Source organism: Pseudophryne corroboree, chromosome 6, assembly GCF_028390025.1.
Source record: "Pseudophryne corroboree isolate aPseCor3 chromosome 6, aPseCor3.hap2, whole genome shotgun sequence".
NCBI classification, from domain to species: domain Eukaryota; kingdom Metazoa; phylum Chordata; class Amphibia; order Anura; family Myobatrachidae; genus Pseudophryne; species Pseudophryne corroboree.
Genome location: NC_086449.1, coordinates 192,454,769 through 192,481,909, shown reverse-complemented (window position 1 = coordinate 192,481,909; position 27,141 = coordinate 192,454,769). Strand labels below are relative to the sequence as shown.

Below are 27,141 nucleotides of genomic sequence, written 5' to 3'. Positions count from 1 at the left end.
GTGCAGGGGCTTATGGCTACGCCAGTGGACTGCGGACGCGGACTCCAGGAAAGGCGTGGAAGGCCTACCCTTCACAGGAGAGGCCTTATTTGGAGATGAACTAGACAAATGGATCTCCAGAGCTACTGCGGGTAAGTCCACGTATCTTCGTTCTGCAGCTCTCCCAGCAGGAAGGCCTACTCAGGACCTAATCTACAGTCCTTTTGGACTGCCAAGTTTAAGGGAAAAACCAGAGGTTCTTCTACAGCCACTAGAGGCGCTAGAGGTAAACCATGCAAACCAGCAGCTGCCGGTTCTCAGGAACAGAGCTCTAGCTCTGCTTCCTCAAAGCCTTCAGCATGACGGTGAACCGCGATGCCTGGAAGACTGGCAGGTGGGAGCCTGGCTAAAGTTTTTCAGTCACATCTGGATAACATCATGCCAGGATCCCTGGGTCATAGATCTTATTTCCCAGGGCTACAGACTGGAGTTTCAGGAGCTCCCATCTCACAGATTCTTCAAATCAGGCTTACCAGTTTCACAAGAAGCAAGTATAACCTTATAGGATGCCATTCAAAAACTAGTACAGACTCAGGTCATTATTCCAGTTCCACCTCATTTCCAAAACAAGGGATATTATTCAAACTTGTTTGTAGTACCGAAGCCAGATGGTTCGGTAAGGCCGATTTTAAATCTAAAATCGTTGAACCCGTACTTATGAGTGTTCAAATTCAAGATGGAGTCTCTGAGAGCTGTGATCTCAGGTCTGGAGGAGGGGGAATTCCTAGTGTCTCTGGATATCAAGGATGCGTACCTTAACATACCAATCTGGCCACCTCTCCATGCTTATCTATGGTTTGCACTGCAGGACTGTCACTACCAGTTCCAAGCCCTGCCATTTGGTCTCTCCACGGCACCGAGGGTGTTCACCAAGGTGATGGCAGAGATGATGTTGCTCCTTCACAAGCAGAGAGTGAACATAATTCCATACATGGACGATCTTCTGATAAAGGCATTGTCCAGGGAAAGGTTGCTGGACAGCATTGGTCTCACAGCCAAACTACTCCTGGATGCTAAATCTTCCGAAATCTCACTTAGAGACAACTCAGAGGCTCCCATTTCTGGGAATGATACTGTACACAGAGTCGCAGAAAGTTTTTCTTCCATTGGAAAAGGCATTGGTTATCCAGTCGATGTTTCAGGATGTCCTGAAGACAACCCGGTTATCGGTGCATCTATGCATTCGCATTCTTTGGAAGATGGTGGCCTCTTACGAGGCTCTTCAGTACGCCAGCTTTCATGCAAGACCCTTTCAGCTCGATCTGTTGGACAAATGGTCCGGATCGCATCTTCACATGCACCAGAAGAAACGTCTTTCGCCAAAGGCCAGGATCTCCCTTCTGTGGTGGCTACAGATTTCCCACCTAATCGAGGGCAGATGGTTCGGGATTCAGGATTGGATTCTGCTAACTACAGACGCAAGCCTCAGAGGTTGGGGAGCAGTCACCCAGGGGGTGCAGTTTCAAGGAAGATGGTCAAGTCAGGAAGTCGTCCTTCCAATCAACATTCTGGAACTCAGGGCTATATACAACGCCCTTCTGCAGGCCTCATATCTTCTTCTTCAAGATCGGGCCATTCAGGTTCAGTTGGACAATGTGACGGCAGTGACGTACATAAACTGACAGGGCGGAACGAAAAGCAGAGCAGCAATGTCAGAGGTATCAAGAATTCTCCTCTGGCCAGAAAAAACATGCTGTGGCATTGTTGTCAGTCTTCGTTCCAGGAGTAGACAACTGGGAAGCAGACTTCCACAGCAGACACGACCTGCACCCAGGGAACTGGGGCCTTCACCCGGAGGTGTTTAGGTGCTTGACACATCGATGGGGATGTCCACATATCGACATGATGGCCTTTCGTCTCAACAAGAAGCTCAAGCGATATTGTTCCAGATCATCCCAACTACGATCCAAGCCAGGAAGAGGGTAACGTCTAAACATTACCACCGTATTTGGAAGAACTACTTCTCTTGGTGTGAGAGCAGAAAATATTCTGCAGTGGATTTTCATCTGGGACGTTTCCTGCTTTTTCTGCAGTCGGGTGTTGATGTGGGCCTACGTCTGGGTTTCATAAAGGTCCAGATTTTGTCCTTGTCCATTTTCTTTCAGAAACAGTTGGCTTTTCTAACTGAGGTCCAGATGTTCTTGAAAGGGGTTCTGGACATACAACCTCCCTTTGTGCCTCCCGCGGCACATTGGGATCTCAATTTGGTGCTGTAGTTCCTCCAATAAGACTGGTTTGAACCTTTACAGGAGGTAGACGTAAAATATCTTACGTGGAAGACCATCACACTGTTGGCCTTGGCTTCAGCAAGACGTGTGTCGGAGCTGGGGGCGTTGTCTTACAAGAGCCCCTATTTAATTTTCCGTGAGGACAGAGCTGAACTCAGGACTTGTCAGCAATTTCTTCCTAAGGTGGTGTCTGCATTTGTGGTTCTGGTTGTTACCGACACCTCTGTTACTTCAAAGTCTTTGGATGTTGTGAGGGCTTTGAAGGTGTATGTGAAGAGAACAGCTCGTCAATGTAAATTGAACTCACGGTTTGTTCTCTACGATCCCAATAAGATTGGGCATCTTGCTTCAAAGCAGTCAATTGCGCGCTGGATCAGGCTTACTATCCAGCATGCTTATTCCACGGCAGGTTTGCCAGTTCCTAAGTCTGTACAGGCCCACTCGGCTAGGTCGGTGGGTTCTTCTTGGGCGGCTGCCTGGGGTGTCTTGGCCTTACAGCTCTGCCGAGCAGCTACTTGGTCAGGTTCGAACACGTTTGCAAAGTTCTACAAGTTCGATACTTTGGCCTCTGAGGACCTTCAGTTTGGTCAATCAGTTCTACAGGAACCTCAGCACTCTCCCACCCGGTTTGGGAGCTTTGGTACTTCCCCATGGTACTAAATGGATCCCCAGTATCCTCTACGGACTACAGGAAAAGGATTTAACGCTAGGTAATTAAAATCCTATTTTCTGCTGGTTACTCTTCCAAAATGTTAAAGTGCATACACACTGGCTGATATATCGGCCGTTCTATTGAACGACCGATATATCGTGGGACTGTCAGCCAGTGTGTACGAGCAATATCATACCTCCCAACTGTCCCAAGTTTCGCGAGACAGTCCCATTTTTTTTGGACTGCCCTTCTGTCCCACCCGTGGGCCGCATTATCCCATGGTGAGGTGAGGCAGTTGGGAGACTCCTGTCACAGCGTGAATAGATGCTGTGCGCATGTCGTTATTTTTGGAGGAAAATTGTAAAGTTATGGAAATTAGTATTCAAGGTAAGAGACTGGTATATTAGGGTCCTTTATGAGTGGGGCAAGTGTTTTTAGGCTTGCAGGTGGAAGTAATTTTTTTTTTTTGCATTTTTCAAAGCCCCATATAATTGCCCAAATATATACTTACACCCATTTTCGTATACCCCTAATTTAATAAGGATATTTATTAAGCACAAAAAGCTTTCCTTTTATAATTTTTAGAATACTGGAGCATTTGAAACAGCCATTTGACCCAATTGAAGTCCCAAAAATATTTCTCTTATGAGTTTTAATACACTTCTACACTGTTCACCTATGTTACTTTGTACTTTTTTGTTGTGCAGGCTCATTTCCCCATTTTCACTGGTTTTGAGGCTAAGAATTTTCCTGCAAATCCTATTTTTGCAACTTTGGAATAGGATAGGTCGAAAAATGGGAGTGCATATTTTTGGCAAAAAAAATATCTACTGTCTTTTTTGGGCGATAGCCGTGAAAACCTTTTGTGGAAATAATTGCTGCGTTTTCACAGTCAATAGATACCACCCAAACTGTGGATATTCATTTACTTGTGTTCCAACTAGTGATATTTGCTGACTGTGGGTCTTTTTAGAACTCCTACTATAATGTTGAGAGCCTTCTTTTTGGCTTTGCCTTTTAATTGCATTCTTCTTCCCTTGTTGTTTTTCTCTATGCTATAAACCTGGATAAGTCTCTCTCTCTCTCTCTCTCTCTCTCTCTCTCTCTCTCTTACTTTTTCTCTTCTCCCTCCCCTTCTCAATTATCTTGTACCTAACCCCTTCTTTACTACTTCTCTCACCCCCCCCCCCATAATTTTCCTACTTCTTTTTTGTTTCCTTTACATGCTTTACAAATGCTACTTATAAGTTTCTGTTCAATGAGTAACATGGTATTGAACGTGCATACCTGTTGCTATACTTATCAGTTCCCTACCATACTGGTTTTCCTATGCCCCCATGTGCTGTTTTGTACTTTCTTATGTTTGCTACAGTTATTGTATGTGTTAATGTAATGTATGTATTCTTGTGCTCTCTTCTTAAAAAAATTAAGTAAACATGTTAAAATTAAATAAATACATAAATGCAATGTCATAGATCATGGGTTGTTTTATTATAAGGTTATATTATACTAAACTATCAATCGCCAAAATTAGGCATTATAACGAAACAATGAAAATAAAAAAATTGGACAGTGGGGGTGGTCCATACTGTTGTGCCTCCAAATCCGCCCCTGATGAGGAGGCGAGAGTTGCAAAAAAAAAAGGAGAAAGAAGATCACAGAGCAACATGGAGAAGGGGGAGAGGTACGAGCAAGAATGGGGCAGACAGATGGGAGAGGGGGAGACAGGAAAAATGATGAGACAGAGAGAAAGGGCGGGAGAGGGATGCAGAGTGGAAGGGGGGGGGGGGAGCGGAGAGAGATGTGTACACTTGGGGGGTAATTCCAAGTTGATCGCAGCAGGATTTTTTTTAACAGTTGGGCAAAACCATGTGCACTGCAGGGGAGGCAGATATAACATGTGCAGAGAGAGTTAGATTTGGGTGGGTTATTTTGTTTCTGTGCAGGGTAAATACTGGCTGCTTTATTTTTACACTTCAAATTAGATTGCAGATTGAACACACCCCACCCAAATCTATCTCTCTCTGCACATGTTACATCTTCCCACCCCTGCAGTGCACATGGTTTTGCCCAACTGCTAAAAAATTTCCTGCTGCGATCAACTTGGAATTACCCACTTGATCCTGTTCCATGCCACTTGATATTTTCCCTGGTTAATGCAATCTACATGTCATACACATTTTTACCAAATTTGTTTATAAATGATTTTTGTGCATCTCCAAATCACTATGGGCCTAATTCAGACCAGATCGCTAGGCTGCGTTTTCGTACAGCGAGTGATCAGGACTAAACTGCGCATGCACTGCAATGCGCAGGTGCGTCGCATGGGTACAAAGCGGATCGCCGCTCAGCGATGGGTTTGTGCAAAGAATCCATTCGCACGGGCGTTCGAAAGGAGATTGACAGGAAGAAGCCATTTGTGGGTGTCAACTGACCGGTTTCTGGGAGTGGTTGGAAAAACGCAGGCGTGTTCATGCATTTGCAGGGAGGGTTCCTGACGTCAATTCCGGTCTCGGACAGGCTGAAGTGATCACAGCAGCTGAGTAAGTCCTGGGCTACTCAGAGACTGCACAAAATCTGTTTGTACAGCTCTGCTACACATGCGTTCACACACTTGCAAAGCGAAAATACACTCCCCTATGGGCGGCGACTATGCGAACGCAGGACTGTAAAAAAACCCTAGTGAGTGAACAGGTCTGAATTAGGCTCTATTAGTCAACAAACATTTGTACGTAGATTCTATGTTTTCAGAATCCACCGATTTTTTTGGGAGTGTAAGTGGATATAGCTCCCATCAATGGGAAAAAAACATGAATGCGGATAGTGTAATACCTTCTTTTTTATTGCAAACCTCATACTAAAAACACACTTGTAATACCATAATAAAACAGTGAATATTAAACTTAGAACAATTCCAGGTAAACAAGACAAAGTAGATTACTAACAGTTGTAGGATGTAATAATGGGATGTAGTTATGAGACCGGCGATCAGGAGGCCGCTGGTCACAACACCTCCCCCTACATCCCGCCCCCTGAGAATCCCGACAGTCGGCATGCCGACTAGCAGGATCTATTCCTAGTCACGGGTGTCCACGACACCCATACAGTGGGAATAGAACCTGCGGTCGCCACCAAGCCTGCAACGTGGGGAGTGCAGCAAGCCTGCAAGGGGCTTGTTACGCATGGCCCCATACCTCCCGCCGACATTCCGCTGCCAGGATACCGGTGGAGGTATGCTGACCGATCACGCATACCAAATCCGTAAATAACAGAATTTATAAAAAAAAAAAACAAGTTCACTTCTTGCAGCTCGGTTACAGCAAACAGGACTTGAAAAAGATAAGATTTATTTGGAAGAGTCCCTGTTACTCGCACCCGACGCCTTTCAAATCAGTTGTTCTTTTTTAAGGCAGCATGCTTGTCTTAAGTATTGTTTGCCATAGCCAGGTTTCATTTAATGCTTGATAATTGTTTAGCCCAGAACATGGCAACCTTCACTACCGGTCATAGCCTATTACAGTGGTTCTCAAACTTTCTTGAATCACAGCACCCTACAGTATCAACATTTTTTTCACTACACCCTTAAGCCAAATGTTTTTTAATAGAGTAATTCAGCAAAAAATATTAAATTAAGTAAATTGTGTTTGCTTGTCATCCTTATGTTCACTTATCTGGTGGTGGACAGGATTGTGAGTCTATGTGTCCACATAGTTTATGATTGGCAGCCAATACCACTGGTTTTGCCTCCTATCACATATACCATAAGTAATTTAACTTGGTCCTTGACCACCAACCCGCGCCAACCCTACAAGTGACCCATGGAACCTAGTTTGGAAACTACTGACCAATTACATAATAATAAATAAGTGTAGCTATAACATTACTATTTTTGTGTCGTTTACACATAAACATCTATTTTTCAAATGTTCAGCATAACAAAACCAGGAGAGGAATTAGTAATCTGGGCGGGGCAGTGTTATCTTCCTCACAAATTCCTCATACTTCACCATCCCATCAGTTCCCACCTCAGCATCTCGAAGGAGGTCATCAACTGCAGACAGAAAGACATGTTAGGTAGGTAGTCATCTGATGAAAGTAATGGTATCTTTGCTCAGAGGTGGTCAGAAGAAGAGGTCTGAGGAACATAAGAGGCATGTGGAGTCTGATGGCCATAAGGGGCTTGGGAAGGAGTTTGATGCATATAAGGGGCATGTGGAGGAGCCTAATAGTACATAAGGGGCATGTGCTGGGATCTGATGGCACATAATAAGAATTTACTTACCGATAATTCTATTTCTCGTAGTCCGTAGTGGATGCTGGGGACTCCGTAAGGACCATGGGGAATAGCGGCTCCGCAGGAGACAGGGCACAAAAGTAAAAGCTTTAGGATCAGGTGGTGTGCACTGGCTCCTCCCCCTATGACCCTCCTCCAAGCCTCAGTTAGGATACTGTGCCCGGACGAGCGTACACAATAAGGAAGGATCTTGAATCCCGGGTAAGACTCATACCAGCCACACCAATCACACTGTACAACCTGTGATCTGAACCCAGTTAACAGCATGATAACAGCGGAGCCTCTGAAAAGATGGCTCACAACAATAATAACCCGATTTTTGTAACAATAACTATGTACAAGTATTGCAGACAATCCGCACTTGGGATGGGCGCCCAGCATCCACTACGGACTACGAGAAATAGAATTATCGGTAAGTAAATTCTTATTTTCTCTGACGTCCTAAGTGGATGCTGGGGACTCCGTAAGGACCATGGGGATTATACCAAAGCTCCCAAACGGGCGGGAGAGTGCGGATGACTCTGCAACACCGAATGAGAGAACTCCAGGTCCTCCTCAGCCAGGGTATCAAATTTGTAGAATTTTGCAAACGTGTTTGCCCCTGACCAAGTAGCAGCTCGGCAAAGTTGTAAAGCCGAGACCCCTTGGGCAGTCGCCCAAGATGAGCCCACCTTCTTTGTGGAATGGGCATTTACAGATTTTGGCTGTGGCAGGCCTGCCACAGAATGTGCAAGCTGAATTGTACTACAAATCCAACGAGCAATCGTCTGCTTAGAAGCAGGAGCACCCAGTTTGTTGGGTGCATACAGGATAAACAGCGAGTCAGTTTTCCTGACTCCAGCCGTCCTGGAAACATATATTTTCAGGGCCCTGACAACATCTAGCAACTTGGAGTCCTCCAAGTCCCTATTAGCCGCAGGTACCACAATAGGCTGGTTCAGGTGAAACGCTGACACCACCTTAGGGAAAAACTGGGGACGAGTCCGCAGTTCTGCCCTGTCCGAATGGAAAAAGAGATATGGGCTTTTGTGAGACAAAGCCGCCAATTCTGACACTCGCCTGGCCGAGGCCAGGGCCAACCGCATGGTCACTTTCCATGTGAGATATTTAAAATCCACAGATTTGAGCGGTTCAAACCAATGTGATTTGAGGAATCCCAGAACTACGTTGAGATCCCACGGTGCCACTGGAGGCACAAAAGGGGGTTGTATATGCAGTACTCCCTTGACAAACGTCTGGACTTCAGGAACTGAAGCCAATTCTTTCTGGAAGAAAAACGACAGGGCCGAAATTTGAACCTTAATGGACCCCAATTTTAGGCCCATAGACACTCCTGTTTGCAGGAAATGCAGGAATCGACCGAGTTGAAATTTCTTCGTGGGGGCCTTCCTGGCCTCACACCACGCAACATATTTTCGCCACCTGTGGTGATAATGTTGTGCGGTCACCTCCTTCCTGGCTTTGACCAGGGTAGGGATGACCTCTTCCGGAATGCCTTTTTCCCTTAGGATCCGGCGTTCAACCGCCATGCCGTCAAACGCAGCCGCGGTAAGTCTTGGAACAGACATGGTACTTGCTGAAGCAAGTCCCTTCTTAGCGGCAGAGGCCATGGGTCCTCTGTGAGCATCTCTTGAAGTTCCGGGTACCAAGTCCTTCTTGGCCAATCCGGAGCCACGAGTATAGTTCTTACTCCTCTACGTCTTATAATTCTCAGTACCTTGGGTATGAGAAGCAGAGGAGGGAACACATACACCGACTGGTACACCCACGGTGTTACCAGAACGTCCACAGCTATTGCCTGAGGGTCTCTTGACCTGGCGCAATACCTGTCCAGTTTTTTGTTCAGGCGGGACGCCATCATGTCCACCTTTGGTCTTTCCCAACGGTTCACAATCATGTGGAAGACTTCCAGATGAAGTCCCCACTCTCCCGGGTGGAGGTCGTGCCTGCTGAGGAAGTCTGCTTCCCAGTTGTCCACTCCCGGAATGAACACTGCTATCACATGATTTTCCGCCCAGCGAAGAATCCTTGCAGTTTCTGCCATTGCCCTCCTGCTTCTTGTGCCGCCCTGTCTGTTTACGTGGGCGACTGCCGTGATGTTGTCCGACTGGATCAATACCGGCTGACCTTGAAGCAGAGGTCTTGCTAAGCTTAGAGCATTGTAAATTGCCCTTAGCTCCAGTATATTTATGTGGAGAGAAGTCTCCAGACTTGACCACACTCCCTGGAAATTTTTTCCCTGTGTGACTGCTCCCCAGCCTCTCAGGCTGGCATCCGTGGTCACCAGGACCCAGTCCTGAATGCCGAATCTGCGGCCCTCTAGTAGATGAGCACTCTGCAGCCACCACAGAAGAGACACCCTTGTCCTTGGAGACAGGGTTATCCGCTGATGCATCTGAAGATGCGATCCGGACCATTTTTCCAGCAGATCCCACTGAAAAGTTCTTGCGTGAAATCTGCCAAATGGAATCGCTTCGTAAGAAGCCACCATTTTTCCCAGGACCCTTGTGCAATGATGCACTGACACTTTTCCTGGTTTTAGGAGGTTCCTGACTAGCTCGGATAACTCCCTGGCTTTCTCCTCCGGGAGAAACACCTTTTTCTGGACTGTGTCCAGAATCATCCCTAGGAACAGCAGACGTGTCGTCGGGATCAGCTGCGATTTTGGAATATTTAGAATCCACCCGTGCTGTTGTAGCAGTACTGCTACTCCGACCTCCAACTGTTCCCTGGACTTTGCCCTTATCAGGAGATCGCCCAAGTAAGGGATAATTAAGACGTCTTTTCTTCGAAGAAGAATCATCATTTCGGCCCTTACCTTGGTAAAGACCCGGGGTGCCGTGGACAATCCAAACGGCAGCGTCTGAACTGATAGTGACAGTTCAGTACCACGAACCTGAGGTACCCTTGGTGAGAAGGGCAAATTGGGACATGGAGGTAAGCATCCTTGATGTCCAAGGACACCATATAGTCCCCTCTTCCAGGTTCGCTATCACTGCTCTGAGTGACTCCATCTTGATTTGAACCTTTGTATGTAAGTGTTCAAAGATTTCAGATTTAGAATAGGTCTCACCGAGCCGTCTGGCTTCGGTACCACAAATAGTGTGGAATAATACCCCTTTCCTTGTTGTAGGAGGGGTACTTTGATTATCACCTTGCTTCCAATACTGCCTCCCTGTCGGAGGGAGACATTGGTAAAGCAGACTTCAGGAACCTGCGAGGAGGCGACGTCTCGAATTCCAATCTGTACCCCTGAGATACTACCTGTAGGATCCAGGGGTCCACTTGCGAGTGAGCCCACTGCGCGCTGAAACTCTTGAGACGACCCCCCACCGCACCTGAGTCCGCTTGTAAGGCCCCAGCGTCATGCTGAGGACTTGGCAGAAGCGGTGGAGGGCTTCTGTTCCTGGGAAGGGGCTGCCTGCTGCAGTCTTTTTTCCTTTCCTCTACCCCTGGGCAGATATGACTGGCCTTTTGCCCGCTTGCCCTTATGGGGACGAAAGGACTGAGGCTGAAAAGACGGTGTCTTTTTCTGCTGAGAGGTGACTTGGGGTAAAAAAGGTGGATTTTCCAGCTGTTGCCGTGGCCACCAGGTCCGATAGACCTACCCCAAATAACTCCTCCCCTTTATACGGCAATACTTCCATGTGCCGTTTGGAATCCGCATCACCTGACCACTGTCGTGTCCATAAACATCTTCTGGCAGAAATGGACATCGCACTTACTCTTGATGCCAGAGTGCAAATATCCCTCTGTGCATCTCGCATATATAGAAATGCATCCTTTAAATGCTCTATAGTCAATAAAATACTGTCCCTGTCAAGGGTATCAATATTTTCAGTCAGGGAAACCGACCAAGCCACCCCAGCACTGCACATCCAGGCTGAGGCGATCGCTGGTCGCAGTATAACACCAGTATGTGTGTATATACTTTTTAGGATATTTTCCAGCCTCCTATCAGCTGGTTCCTTGAGGGCGGCCGTATCTGGAGACGGTAACGCCACTTGTTTTGATAAGCGTGTGAATGCCTTATCCACCCTAGGGGGTGTTTCCCAACGCGCCCTAACTTCTGGCGGGAAAGGGTATAACGCCAATAATTTCTTAGATATTAGCAATTTTTAATTCATCTGATTCAGGAAAAACTACAGGTAGTTTTTTCACACCCCACATAATACCCTTTTTTGTGGTACTTGTAGTATCAGAAATATGTAACACCTCCTTCATTGCCCTTATCATGTAACGTGTGGCCCTACTGGAAAATACGTCTGTTTTTTCACCGTCGACACTGGAGTCAGTGTCCGTGTCTGTGTCGACCGACTGAGGTAATGGCCGTTTTAAAGCCCCTGACGGTGTTTGAGACGCCTGGACAGGTACTAATTGGTTTGCCGGCCGTCTCATGTCGTCAACCGACCTTGCAGCGTGTTGACATTATCACGTAATTCCATAAATAAGCCATCCATTCCGGTGTCGACTCCCTAGGGGGTGACATCACCATTACAGGCAATTTCTCCGCCTCCACACCAACATCGTCCTCATACATGTCGACACACACGTACCGACACACAGCACACACACAGGGAATGCTTTGGGGAGACAGAGGGAGAGTTTGCCAGCACACACCAAAACGCTGTAATTATACAGGGACAACCTTATAATAAGTGTTTTCCCTTTTAGCATCTTAATATATTATAATATCGCCACACAAAATGCCCCCCCCTCTCTGTTTTAACCCTGTTTCTGTAGTGCAGTGCAGGGGAGAGCCTGGGAGCCTTCCTAGCAGCGGAGCTGTGTAGGAAAATGGCGCTGTGTGCTGAGGAGAATAGGCCCCGCCCACTTTCCGGCGGGCTCTTCTCCCGGTTTTTCTGACAACCTGGCAGGGGTTAAATACATCCATATAGCCTCAGGGGCTATATGTGATGTATTTTTAGCCAGCATAGGTACTTTCATTGCTGCCCAGGGCGCCCCCCCCAGCGCCCTGCACCCTCAGTGACCGTTGGTGTGAAGTGTGCTGAGAGCAATGGCGCACAGCTGCCGTGCTGTGCGCTACCTTAAGAAGACTGGGAAGTCTTCAACCGCCGATTTCTGGACCTCTTCTCTCTTCAGCATCTGCAAGGGGGTCGGCGGCGCGGCTCCGGTGACCCATCCAGGCTGTACCTGTGATCGTCCCTCTGGAACTAGTGTCCAGTAGCCTAAGAAGCCAATCCATCCTGCACGCAGGTGAGTTCACTTCTTCTCCCCTAAGTCCCGCGTTGCAGTGAGCCTGTTGCCAGCAGGACTCACTGAAAATAAAAAACCTAACAAAACTTTTACTCTAAGCAGCTCTTTAGGAGAGCCACCTAGATTGCACCCTTCTCGGCCGGGCACAAAAACCTAACTGAGGCTTGGAGGAGGGTCATAGGGGGAGGAGCCAGTGCACACCACCTGATCCTAAAGCTTTTACTTTTGTGCCCTGTCTCCTGCGGAGCCGCTATTCCCCATGGTCCTTACGGAGTCCCCAGCATCCACTTAGGACGTCAGAGAAAAGTGGCAAATTGAAGGATCGGATAACTCATAAGGGACAAATTGAGGGTTCAGCTGGCACATAAAGGGAATGTGAAGGGGTAAATTCTGTTGGTACCCAGAAAAAGATAGGACCCCAGTTGTTGTTTTTTTAACATCATGGGTCCCACCAGATCCCACACCAAATATTAATATTACTCTATTATTACTTTTTAATACAGTTGTCCAGTAGACAGAGCAGTTTCCCCATTCTTTTAAACAATGTGTAATGTTTACAGCACACAACTGTAAATCTCATTGCTTTACGTGTCTCTGCTATCCTTTCCTTAGTAAGATTTAGGGGTTGTTTGTTTTTTTCACCACAGATTTTCTATTCCTATTACTAGTGCTAGATGAGTTAGACAAGTGACGTGGATATGCATTGCGCCCACATGTAGAACACTCCTGCACACCAATCTATTTTACTGCTTACAAGGTACTCCGCTATCTGCTTCCTCTTCTGCCAAGGCTGATACTGTTTTCTTCTTATCTGGGTAGCTAGCTGACAGGCTCCTCTTTGCTGCATTAGTGAGCACTCTCCCGGTAAACTGAGATAGCAGAAGCCTGGAGGAGGGGAGCCGGGCGGGGTACTGTTGGGTCCTCAGGGGCAGATTTACTAAGCTCGGTGAAGTGATAAATTGGAGGTGATAAAGGACTAGCCAGTCAGCTCCTAACTGTCATTTGACATTTTTCAAACCCAGCCTGTGACATGGTAGTTAGGATCTGATTGGCTGGTTCTTTATCACCTTTCACTTTATCACTTCACCGAGCTTAATAAATCTGCCCCTCTGTGAGTAATTTTATGACAGCTGGCACCCAGCATTACACTACATCAGAGGTGGCCACTAAAGCCTGGGCAGCGCCACCATGTGCTCCATCACTTGCTATACTGGTACCAGGGCATATCAGCCTGGGTAAAGGTACCATCCACACCATCCCTTAAATATATTGCAATGCTCCATTAAGTTTTTAAACTGAGACTTCTGCACAGAGGCTCCAACAGTCACAAAAAAGGAAAACAAACAATTCAGACTTTGTGTAAACTTTATCCACCGTAGAATAACATTTTGGGGATATATGTCTAGTTTAATATCACAGTTTCATTGAACAAAACAGGGAAAATTAAACTTGTTTCAAGTTTAACAGTTGTGTATATATTTGTTATGTATATCAGCTAGCTGTAAAATTTTGTTTTGTTCATTATACTATTGTACCTTCCTCAGGCGTTAGCTTCTCCCCCATTTTAGTAAGCTTAGATTTGAGCTCAGCCAGTGGGATGAGTCCATTCTTTTGCCTGTCAGTCATTAACATGGCTACAAGAATCTCGTTTTCCGGGTCTTCCTGCTTCTGCTGGCGGTACATAATGGTCAGAAAGGTAGAGAAATCTATCTCGCCATCTTTAGCTGCAGAAAACAGACATTACCTATAAGATTTATATGCCATATGCCTTTCAGATACATTCCTGCACATTTGATACTTGATATCAGCATTGATATTGAATAACTTTTTGTACACTTTTTGTATCATCATTGACTTAGAAATACAATTTCAGGATATAATATCCAAAATGCTTGGAGCTTCAAAAATGTCTTTGTGAAGTTGCATTGGGGGGCAGATTTGGATGTAAAACCAGCCTGGGAAATTTAGGGAAGCAGCCCTAATGGGGGGTATGGTCTGATGAGGGGGTGGGGTCTGTTGAGGGGGGGGGGGGGGAGGGCAGGATCCCTCCTCATAGAGCCTGATTGTTCGCAATTTTGGCCTTCCTTGCATCCTTTGCTGCAGTTGTGTCTAAGACCAGGGGCGGATTAGGAACTAAAAGTGGCCCTGTAAAAATTTATAGAAGTGGCCCGACATGGGCAGCACAAGAGGTATAACATACCGTATAGCCATGCACTGGTGTATCTATAATGGGTGCAGTGTGTGCTGTGGACACGGGCCCCTGAGTCCAAGAGGGGCCCACAACGCACACGCTGCACCCATTTTTTTAATACTCACCCCTCCAGAGTCCCACGACGATGTCACCGGCGCTTTTAAAACCCTGTAACAATGGCATAGTGGCCATTTTCACGGAGTACTTCGCATGCACAGTAGAGAAATCACTGGGAAAATGGCTGCTGCCCATTTTCCCGGAGATCTGCACATGCGCAGTAGAATCTGAGCCCTCTAGTGCTAAGACTCTACAGCGCTCCCGTCAGAGAGAAGCAGGCACGAACGGAGGATGCAGGCAGCACACAGGCCTCCCCCTCTCTTAAAGCGCCCCTTTAGCCATGGCAGCACCACTGGATGGCAGAGTTGCTGTACTGCAAAGATGGAATAACAATGAATGGGACAATGCAATGAACTGAGTGCGGTGAGCTGCCTGTCATGTGGGGCCACATGAAAACACACAAAACAGGTCCCACAGTCACGTTGGCCTAACAGGAATTTTCCTGGACAGCCCTATGGCCAATCAGCCCCTAGGCATATTAAGGAGTGGGGGTGGGAGGCCAGTTCATCTAATTTCAGCAATAATTTGCAGGGTGGGATCAGACAAACAGTGGTGAGGTAGAATTTGTCAATGTCCCTAATATCGACATGGGCAGAAGGTTACAGTCAAAATGTCAACACTGACATTGGGAATGTGAACATTGAGAATGTGAACAGGTGGCATGTCGAGCATTTGACTGTCCGATCCCGAGGTGAGTATGCCTGATCCTAACCATAAACTTAAATCATAATTGCAGCCTAACCCTAAAATCATTAATAAATCATCTGTCAACATTCTATTATCGACATTATATTATGTCCACATCCTGTCTTTGTCAACATTGTGAAAATCAGCTTTATGAACATATGCTGATAAAAAGGGAAACTATTTAATACTTTCAATAATCCTCAATGACTTCTTTCTTTTGATGAACTCCCTGCTGGCTGTGCAGTACTGTTTGTTAGCTCATGCCTTCACTTAAGTAGTAGCTATAGCAGAAATATTAATGGGAGTTGTGAGGGCTGGCTCCAGGCTTACTAGCACCCCGAGCAGGAAAATGTCAAAGCGCCCCACCCATGCGTGCGCCGAAGGCATGCGTGCTACTGTAAAAGTGGGCGTGGTCTCGCAACTTCATATTATCAAACTATAAATAAATAAGAATTTACTTACCGATAATTCTATTTCTCGTAGTCCGTAGTGGATGCTGGGAACTCCGTAAGGACCATGGGGAATAGCGGCTCCGCAGGAGACTGGGCACATCTAAAGAAAGCTTTAGGACTATCTGGTGTGCACTGGCTCCTCCCCCTATGACCCTCCTCCAAGCCTCAGTTAGGATACTGTGCCCGGACGAGCGTACACAATAAGGAAGGATTTTGAATCCCGGGTAAGACTCATACCAGCCACACCAATCACACCGTACAACTTGTGATATGAAACCCAGTTAACAGCATGATAACAGAGGAGCCTCTGAATAGATGGCTCACAACAAGAACCCGATTAGTTAACAATAACTATGTACAAGTATTGCAGACAACCCGCACTTGGGATGGGCGCCCAGCATCCACTACGGACTACGAGAAATAGAATTATCGGTAAGTAAATTCTTATTTTCTCTGACGTCCTAGTGGATGCTGGGAACTCCGTAAGGACCATGGGGATTATACCAAAGCTCCCAAACGGGCGGGAGAGTGCGGATGACTCTGCAGCACCGAATGAGAGAACTCCAGGTCCTCCTCAGCCAGGGTATCAAATTCGTAGAATTTTGCAAACGTGTTTGCCCCTGACCAAGTAGCTGCTCGGCAAAGTTGTAAAGCCGAGACCCCTCGGGCAGCCGCCCAAGATGAGCCCACCGTCCTTGTGGAATGGGCTTTTATTGATTTAGGCTGCGGTAATCCTACCGCAGAATGCGCCAGCTGAATAGTGTTACAAATCCAGCGCGCAATAGACTGCTTAGAAGCAGGAGCACCCAGCTTGTTGGGTGCCATCAGGATAAACAGCGAGTCAGTTTTCCTGACTCCAGCCGTCCTGGAAAAATAAAATTTTCAGGGCCCTGACTACGTCCAGCAACTTGGAATCCTCCAAGTCCCCAGTAGCCACAGGCACCACAATAGGTTGGTTCAAGTGAAAACCTGAGACCACCTTCGGGAGAAACTGAGGACGAGTCCTCAACTCTGCCCTATCCATATAGAAAATCAGATAAGGCCTTTTACATGACAAAGCCGCCAATTCTGACACACGCCTGGCCAAGGCCAAGGCCAACAGCATGACCACTTTCCACGCGAGATACTTTAGCTCCATGGTTTTAAGTGGCTCAACCAATGCGACTTTAGGAAATCCAACACCACGTTGAGATCCAAAAGGTGCCACAGGAGGCACAAAAGGAGGCTGAATATGTAGTACTCCTTTAACCAAAGTCTGAACTTCAGGCAGTGAAGCCAGTTCTTTCTGGAAGAAAATCGACAGAGCCGAAATCTGGACCTTGATGGACCCCAATTTGAGGCCCAAACGTCACCCCTGCTTGCAGGAAGTGCAGGAATCGACATAGTTGAAATTCCTCCGTCGGGGCCTTCATGGCCTCCCACCAAGCAACAAATTTTCGCCAAACGCGGCGATAATGTCTTGCGGTGACATCCTTCATGGCTATGATCAGGGTAGGGATGACTTCCTTCGGAATACCCTTTTCCTTTAGGATCCGGTGTTCTACCGCCATGCCGTCAAACGCAGCCGCGGTAAGTCTTGGAACAGACAGGGTACCTGCTGCAGCAGGTCTTGTCTGAGCGGCAGAGGCCAAGGGTCCTCTGCCAGCATCTCTTGAAGTTCCGGGTACCAAGCTCTTCATGGCCAATCCGGAACCCCGAGTATGGTTTTCACTCCTCGCCTTCTTATTATTCTCAGTACCTTGGGTATGAGAGGTAGAGGAGGAGACACATAAACCGACTGGTACACCCACGGTGTCACTAGAGCGTCCCCAGCGATCGCCTGAGGGTCCCTTGACCTGGCGCAATATCTTTTCAACTTCTTGTTGAGGCGGGACGCCATCATGTCCACCCGTGGTCATTCCCAACGGTTTACCCGCATTTGGAAAACTTCTGGATGTCCCCATTCTCCTGGGTGTAGGTCGCCCATCGGAGAATCCTTGTGGCTTCTGCCATCGCCATCCTGCTTCTTGTGCCGCCCTGTCTGTTAACATGGGCGACCGCCGTGATGTCGTCTGATTGGATCAGTACCGGCTGGTTCTGAAGCAGGGGCCTTGCTTGGCTTAGGGCATTGTAAATGGCCCTTAGCTGCAGAATATTTATGTGAAGCGAAATCTCCTTGGAAATTTATTCCCTGTGTGACTGCACCCCAGCCCCGAAGGCTGGCATCCGTGGTCACCAGGACCCAGTCCTGTATTCCGAATCTGCGGCCCTCTAGTAGATGAGCCCTCTGCAGCCACCACAGCAGCGACACCCTGTTTCTTGCTGACAGGGTTATCCGCTGTTGTATCTGTACATGGGACCCGGACCATTAGTCCCACAGGTCCCACTGGAACGTCCTTGCGTGGAGTCTTCCGAATGGAATTATGCTTCGTACGAAGCTACCATTTTTCCCAGGACTCGTGTGCATTGATGTACCGACACCTGTCCTGGTTTTAGGATGTCTCTGACTAGAGATGACAACTCCTCGGCTTTTTCCACTGGAAGAAACACTCTTTTCTGGTCTGCGTTCAGAAACATTCCCAGGAACAGAAGACGTGTCGTCGGGACCAGCTGTGACTTTGGAATATTGAGAATCCAGTCGTGCTGTTGTAGCACTTCCAGAGAGAGTGCTACCCCCACTACCAACTGTTCTTTGGACCTCGCCTTTATCAGGAGATCGTCCAAGTACGGGATAATAAAAACTTCCTTCTTGCGAAGGAGTATCATCACTTCGGCCATTACCTAGGTAAAGACCTTCGGTGCCGTGGACAACTCCAACGGCCGCGTCTGGAACTGATAGTGACAGTCCTGTACCACCTATCTGAGGTACTCCTGGTGAGGGGGGTAAATGGGGACATGCAGGTACGCATCCTTGATGTCCAGGGAGACCCTGTAATCCCCCTCGTCCAGGCTCGTAATAACCGCCCTGAGCGATTCCATCTTGAACTTGAATCTTCTGATATAAAAGTTCAAGTATTTTAATTCCAAGATGGGTCTCACCGAACCGTTGCGGTACCACAACCACTGTGGAATAGTAACCCCTTCCTTGCTGAAGGAGGGGCACCTTGACAATCACTTGTTGTGATTATAGTGTTGAATATCCACCAACACCGTCTCCCTGGCAGAGGGAGGTGCCGGTAAGGCAGATTTTAGGAAACGGCGGGGGGAAGAACGTCTCGAACTCCAGCCTGTATCCCTGAGATACTACTTGAAGGACCCAGGGATCCATGTGAGAGAGCCCACTGTCCGCTGAAATATCTGAGACGGGCCCCCACCGTACCCGGGTCCGCCTGAGCAGCCCCAGCACCATGCTGTGGACCTACCGGACGCAGGGAGGACTTCTGCTCTTGGGAACTAGCTGTGTGTTGCAGCTTTTTCCTCTACCTTTGCCTCTCGACAGAAAGGATGAGCCTCTAGCCCTCTTGCTTTTCTGGGGCCGAAAGGATTGTACTTGATGATACGGTGCTTTCTTTTGTTGTGGGGTAGCCTGTGGCAAAAAAATCAATTTCCCAGCAGTAGCTGTGGAAACGAGGTCTGAAAAACTATCCCCAAACAGTTTTACCCCCTTATAGGGCAACTTCCATGTGCCGATTCGAGTCGGCATCGCCTGACCATTGCCAAGTCCATAACCCCCGTCTGGCGGCAATGGACCTAGCGCTTATTTTTGATGCCAGCCGGCAAATATCCCTCTGTGCATCACGCATGTATAAGACCACGTCTTTTATATGCTCTATTTTCAGCAAAATATTGTCCCTATCCATAGTTATTTTCCGACAGGGAATCTGACCACGCAGCGGGAGCACTGCACATCCATGCCGAAGCAACGGCTGGTCGCAATATAATGCCCTAGTGTATTATGACCATATCTTATAGGGTAACCTCCTGCTTTCTATCAGCAGGTTCCTTCAGGGCGGCCGTACCCGGAGACGGTAGTGCCACCTTTTCTGATAAGCGTGTAAGCGCTGTATCTACCCTATGGGGTGTTTCCCCGCGTGACCTATCCTCTGGCGGGAAAGGGTACGCTGCCAATAACCGTTGTAGAAATTATCAATTTCTTACCGGGGGAAGACCACTCTTCCTCACACACCTCATTTAATTTCTCAGATGCAGGAAAAACTACTAATAGTTTTCTCTCACCAAACACAATACCCTTTTATGTGGTACCTGGGGTATAATCATAAATGTGTAATACATTTTTCATTGCCTCAATCCTGTAACGGGTGGACCTATTTGGAGGGTACACCAGTCTCATCGATGTCGACACTGGAGTCAGTATCCGTGTCGACATCTGTGTCTTCTGAGGTAGCGGGCGATTTTAGAGCCCCCCATGACATTTGAGACGCTGGAACAGGCACAAGCTGAGTAGCCGGCTGTTCCGTGTCGTCGACCTTTTATGTAAGGAGTTGACACTTTCACGTAATCCTTCCATAAGTTCAACCACACCGGTGTCGACCCCGCAGGGGGTGACAACATATTTACAGGCATTCGCTCCGCCTCCACCTCATTATCCTCCACATACCTGTCGACACAGCCGTACCGACACACAGCACACACACAGGGAATGCTCTGATAGAGGACAGGACCCCACAAAGCCCTTTGGGGAGACAGAGGGAGAGTATGCCAGCACACACCAGGGCGCTATATATCACAGGGAAAGCACCTATAAAAAAGTGTTTTCCCTTATAGCTGCATATATATTGTATACTGCGCCTAAATTGTGCCCCCCCCCCCCTCTCTTTTTAACCCTTTCTGTAGTGTATTAACTGCAGGGGAGAGCCAGGGAGCTTCCCTCCAACGGAGCTGTGAGGGAAAAATGGCGCCAGTGTGCTGAAGGAGATAGCTCCGCCCCTTTTTCGCGGACTTTTCTCCCGCATTTTTATGGATTCTGGCAGGGGTTAATGTACATCCATATAGCCCTGGGGGTTATATGTGATGTATTTTTGCCAGCCAAGGTGTTAATATTGCTGCTCAGGGCGCCCCCCCCCAGCGCCCTGCACCCATCAGTGACCGCAGTGTGAGGTGTGCATGAGGAGCAATGGCGCACAGCTGCAGTGCTGTGCGCTACCTTGATGAAGACTGATGTCTTCTGCCGCCGATTTTCCGGACCTCTTCTTGCTTCTGGCTCTGTAAGGGGGCCGGCGGCGCAGCTCTGGGACCGGACTCCGAGGCTGGGCCTGTGTTCGATCCCTCTGGAGCTAATGGTGTCCAGTAGCCTAAGAAGCCCAAGCTGGCTGCAAGCAGGCAGGTTCGCTTCTTCTCCCCTTAGTCCCTCGATGCAGTGATCCTGTTGCCAGCAGGTCTCACTGAAAATAAAAAACCTAAAACTAACTTTTATCTAAGAAGCTCAGGAGAGCCCCCTAGATTGCACCCTGCTCGGTCGGGCACAAAAATCTAACTGAGGCTTGGAGGAGGGTCATAGGGGGAGGAGCCAGTGCACACCAGATAGTCCTAAAGCTTTCTTTAGATGTGCCCAGTCTCCTGCGGAGCCGCTATTCCCCATGGTCCTTACGGAGTTCCCAGCATCCACTAGGACGTCAGAGAAAATATATTTTCACACACCCTTTACGCACACAATTAGCAGCCTTATACATAACAGCCACAGTAGTGTTCCTTACATATAATGTCTCCAGTATAGTGCCAGATACACATAATGTCTACAGTATAGTGCCAGATACACATAATGTCTACAGTAGTGCAGTGCCAGATAGACATGATATGCCCCCCAGCAGTGCCAGCTACACATGATATGCCCCCCAGCAGTGCCAGCTAGACATGATATGCCCCCAGCAGTGCCAGCTACACATGATATGCCCTCCAGCAGTGCCAGATAGAAATGATATGCCCCCCAGCAGAGCCAGATAAACATGATATGCCCCCCAGCAGTGCAAGATAGACATGATATGCCCCCCAGCAGTGCCAGCTACACATATGCCCCCCAGCAGTGCCAGTTACACATGATATGCCCCCCAGCAGTGCCAGCTAGACATGATATGCCCCCCAGCAGTGCCAGCTACACATGATATGCCCCCCAGCAGTGCCAGCTGCACATGATATGCCCCCCAGCAGTGCCAGCTACACATGATATGCCCCCCAGCAGTGCCAGCTTCACATGATATGCCCCCCAGCAGTCCCAGCTACACATGATATGCCCCCCAAGCAGTGTCAGATACACTTGTCCCCACAGTGCCAGATACATATATGCCCCCAGTACCAGATACATAAATGCCCACAGTGCCAGATACATAAATGCCCCCACAGTGCCAGGTACACATATGCCCTCACAGTGCCAGGTACATATATGCCCCCACAGTGCCAGGTACATATATGCCCCCACAGTGCCAGGTACATATATTCCACCACAATTACAGATACATAAATGCCCAACAGTGCCTGATACATAAATGCCCCCATAGTGCCAGATACATAAATGCCCCCACGGTGCCAGATACATAAATGCCCCCACAGTGCCAGGTACGTATATGCTCCCACAGTGCCAGGTACGTATATGCCCCACAGTGCCAGATACATAAATGCCCCCACAGTGCCAGATACACATGTCTCCAGAGTGCCAGATATGCCCCCACAGTAAGGAAATGAAAACTGGCGCTAATGTGTTTCTCCAATAATAATAAACGACTGTGGATCAATTAAAAAATGACATGGAATTTATTACCTATACATCACAAATAAAAACTAAAAAACATCCTGAACATATATAGCAGATATAAAATTGAGGCATATATGGAGCTATGATATATTTATAGGTGGCTGCTTTCAGTGTCCACAAATGGATCCCGGACTAAGTGCCTTGTGCAAAGTTCTCTGGTGAGAGGGAATAAGTACAGCTGGTATTACCCGTGTTGATGGAGACTTCCAAAGGTTTTTAGAGGTTTTTCAGCGAGCAAGCTGTGGCAATGAAACAACCTGGGTCTCTCCCATCGGTGCTGTACATATGAAATTCCTCAGAGTTCCAAATGGCAGATTTAAAAGTCCATATCTGGATCCGACTTGAGAGTGGAACACTTGTGGTGGTCGTCGCAGCTTCAACACTTAACGCGTTTCCCTAGGTAAAGTCACCTAAGTCACCTATGCCCCCCAGCAGTGCCAGCTACACATGATATGCCCCCCAGCAGTGCCAGCTGCACATGATATGCCCCCCAGCAGTGCCAGCTACACATGATATGCCCCCCAGCAGTGCCAGCTTCACATGATATGCCCCCCAGCAGTCCCAGCTACACATGATATGCCCCCCAAGCAGTGTCAGATACACTTGTCCCCACAGTGCCAGATACATATATGCCCCCAGTACCAGATACATAAATGCCCACAGTGCCAGATACATAAATGCCCCCACAGTGCCAGGTACACATATGCCCTCACAGTGCCAGGTACATATATGCCCCCACAGTGCCAGGTACATATATGCCCCCACAGTGCCAGGTACATATATTCCACCACAATTACAGATACATAAATGCCCAACAGTGCCTGATACATAAATGCCCCCATAGTGCCAGATACATAAATGCCCCCACGGTGCCAGATACATAAATGCCCCCACAGTGCCAGGTACGTATATGCTCCCACAGTGCCAGGTACGTATATGCCCCACAGTGCCAGATACATAAATGCCCCCACAGTGCCAGATACACATTTCTCCAGAGTGCCAGATATGCCCCCACAGTACCTGTGCCGGCGACGAGGCAGTGGGAGTGCTGCTGTGGGTGGACTACTCAGTGCGCGCTATGCGCGCTGTGCGGTGCCGGTGTCTGACGTCAGACACCGGCGCTGCACAACGCGCACAGATCAGTTTAGCATAGTACCGCCTACAGCACTCAGGCAGCCACTGTAATCACAGGAGGCGGGCCGGGCCGGACGTAGGCTGCCAGCTGCTGCAGGGTACAGGACAGGGCCAGCTCAAGGCTCCAATATGGCCGCGCCAGCGCGTGGCGTCCATTAAGGGTGGTGCGCTGCGCGGTCGCTTAAGTCGAACATGCCTGGAGCCGGCCCTGGGAGTTGTATTATATTTATTCAATAGAAAAATAATAAAACTGAGCTGAAAATACTGAAAATATTCAGTCTGAAAGCTGAGATCTGAACCAAGGTGGATGACACTGAATCTGACACCAGTAAGTCTATATAAGTTTCTTGATCCCAAGGGTCATCCAAGTTAGCAGGGATCTTGCGGATAAAGCTAGAGGAAAGGCAGCATTATGAAAAACTGAGTGCATTACTGAGGAGTAGGCTGTAAGAGGTGGCTTATTTTGTAAGAAGTCCAGTAAAGTAATGGTACCAACTACACAAAACATGTCAGAGAAGCAATATGACAGTTTCAGTAAAATTATGAATTTCAATACTGACCATTTCCCCTTAAAATTGCAAAGCAAATTAATGTAAGAACATGAGATTGTCATAGTTGTTATATTGTCATTTGACAATTGTGCTATGTTTACAGAGAATAATCCCTACTTTCCCGCCCATAACTTCATACCGATTTTCTGGACCTGTAGGTGACGTGTGACTTCACCTGGGGTGGGACAGGTCCCCAGGCAGCGCATGACAGTCAGGAGGTCATCAGCAGGAATCTTTCCCTTTCCCTTCTTATCATGCAGGGAAAAACATTCCTTGAACTCTGTGTATGAGAAATTGCGTATAAGCAGGGAGAGCATTGGGCAGAGTAGCTAGGAAACTATTCTACAGAACATTTTATCTAAAAAGTCTTTACACTTTATCTTTCCTTTACATTCATTGTTTTTCTTGCTCTTCAGTAACCCCATTATCTCAAAATCACCCTGTTACTCTGGAACATGCCCTAGTGACAGATGGCTTGTTCATTTTATTAGTGGCATGGCCTGGGTCGGACTGGCCCACAGGGGAACAGGGGAAACCCCCGGTGGATCCCACTGACTGTGGGCCCTCCTCTTCCTCTAGGGATCAGGTTCCAGACTCTATCCTAGTGCACTTGAATTATGCATTATACATATGTTACATTATACTTCACAAGAATATGGTTTATTATACATTTACCAAGGGAGACAGAACATGTACTCTGTAATGGTTAGCCAAAACTCTGTGGTGGCTGGCCACGCCCCCACAGGATAATGACCACACCCTTAAGCATGGGCCCCTACTACAGCTTTCTCCCAGTGGGCCCTTCATGCCCCAGTCTGACACTGGGCATGGCATGGTATTACTTAGGGTGCTAGTTTTTTAATCGTATACCCTGACTCAATTGTCCAACATTATCTAGGCACAATCCCAATTACATGTTGCCAAAAAAGTCAGTGGTTCTCAAACTGGTTTACTGTTACCCCCAGAGGTGCTTGGAAAGTTATCTCTAGTCCAGGTAATAATTAGACACAGGGCCGGTGCAAGATTTCTAGAAGCCCTAAGCAAAGGTACACAATACCTCCATCCACCCATTAAAACCCTCCACTCTGCCCTAGCCCAGGGCCGTCTTAACAGCAGTGTAGGCCCCTGGGCACAGCAATGCATTGGGCCCCCTACCCATCCTCCAGCGGTAGGGATGGGGGGTGCTATCAGCGCAGCTTTGATGTCCCGCGGGCGGTAGGGGTGTTCTATCTTCCGCTCAGCATGTAGGACCTGGAGCAGTAATTCCTACTAATTACTCCTTTACTGCACAGATGGGGCTAAACTGTAGAGGGGGTATTGGGCTGAATGAAGAAGTCCCTGTACATGACTTCCGGGGTGGTAGGGGGTGTTTAATATGTAGGAGAGGGATGGATAATGGAGTGGGTTTAATATTTATTATTTTCCGGTGGGAGGGCAGCTTACTTGACTGCAGATATCTCAAGTTCCTGAAAATATTTTTCTTATCTTTAATGGGATAAAAAACTAGAGAGTCCCACCTTTCATGAGGTTCTAGTGACTTGGGGATCAGAGTTCAGGAGCCAGAGCAATTCATCAACGAAAATCTAAAACTGCGTATTAGGCGTGTGGAGCTGGAGCAGGGACCAGCTGCTGGAAGGCTGATATCTCTGGTTCTGGGCATAGTAGAGACAAGCTGCCAGTGCCCACCAAAAGGGGAGAGTCACAGCTTTAGGATTATACTCTCAGAAAAACTCTAAGTCAGACAGAACTCAAGATATCTGGCTGGGAAGTGCAATTAACAGGCTTGGATGGGGACCACTGCTTTCATGTCAGATATCTCCGGTTCCCCAGTGCCGATTTTCAAAAATCTGGTACCCCTGGAAAGAGGGGACCCTCAGCTATCAGCACAGGGCCCTTATACTCCTGGGGCCCTTGGGCAAGAGCCCATTGAGCCCATACGAAAAGACGGCCCTGCCCTAGCCCATACATACACACCAACTTCAGCCCCCTAGTCATATACAGTCGCAAGTCAGACTTTCAGCTGCAAAAAAAACATGCAATGAGAAAAGACTTGCATGTACACAAAAAAAAAAAATGCAACTTGCGGCCACAGAAAAGAAGCAAATTCCATTAAGGTCTGAATAATGCTCTTAGCAAAAGAAATGAATGGGTTGATGTTAGCAGCAACTGTCACTATTGCTCTGTGTACCAGTGTAAACAGTTTAACGTTAATCAGTTACACACGTACACAATTACGCAGACACATATAAACAGTTATACAGGCACACATATAGGGGAGAGTGGGATAAAATGAACCAAATTTTCCTTATGTTGTCCCCTAGGCAAGGAAAATTGATGTCTCCTGTCAATCCGAATGCTAAAAATTATCTATGACAAAGGGCTGTGTAAAAAAGTGGTCTTGTGGCTCAATTTGCCCCAGATTAGAGGTAATTTGATCCAGGTAAATGAGTAAATTGAGCCATCTGGGGGTAAATTGACCAACTGACTTTTTCAAGTAATGCATTACAGTAGGACCCTGATAACAAAATGTGATAAGTCTATTTCTATATCCATGAGCATAGCAATATTGGGTGCAGGACGGTGCCATTTGCTATTGGGGCCAGAGGTTTAGGGGGCCCCAGACACAGGTCATATAGTTGTCTACCAAGTTACCAAAATTATCTGCTAAGCAATTGGGTCTGACCCATTGCCAGGCCAAAATGGGGTGACATTCCATTGTCAGTGACTGATGTGTGTGTAGTGATTGTTATAAAGATATAGGGGGCCAATAATGTAGCATGATCTAAACTGGGCACTGTAATGTGATATAATATGAACTGGTGTGTGTGTGTGTGTGTGTGTGTGTGTGTGTGTGTGTGTGTGTGTGTGTGTGTGTGTGTGTGTTTGTGTGTGTG

At 47.6% G+C, this 27,141-nt stretch overlaps 1 protein-coding gene across 2 annotated transcripts in view; it reads right to left on the bottom strand.

Annotated features, from left to right (window-relative positions):
* Positions 1-5,738: 5,738 nt before the first annotated feature.
* Positions 5,739-27,141, bottom strand: part of CALML4 (calmodulin like 4) — a 30,987-nt gene continuing 9,584 nt past the window's right edge. Inside the window, exons 3-5 of one of the 2 annotated variants that reach the window (XM_063930390.1) lie at positions 24,387-24,527; positions 13,966-14,154; positions 5,739-6,970 (exon numbers count right to left, since the gene is read on the bottom strand). In XM_063930390.1, the coding sequence (XP_063786460.1) occupies positions 6,873-6,970; positions 13,966-14,154; positions 24,387-24,527 (428 nt within the window). In that variant the 3' untranslated portion in view covers positions 5,739-6,872. The remainder of the gene's footprint in view (positions 6,971-13,965; positions 14,155-24,386; positions 24,528-27,141) is intronic. The other variant, XM_063930391.1, reaches the window with a different exon arrangement.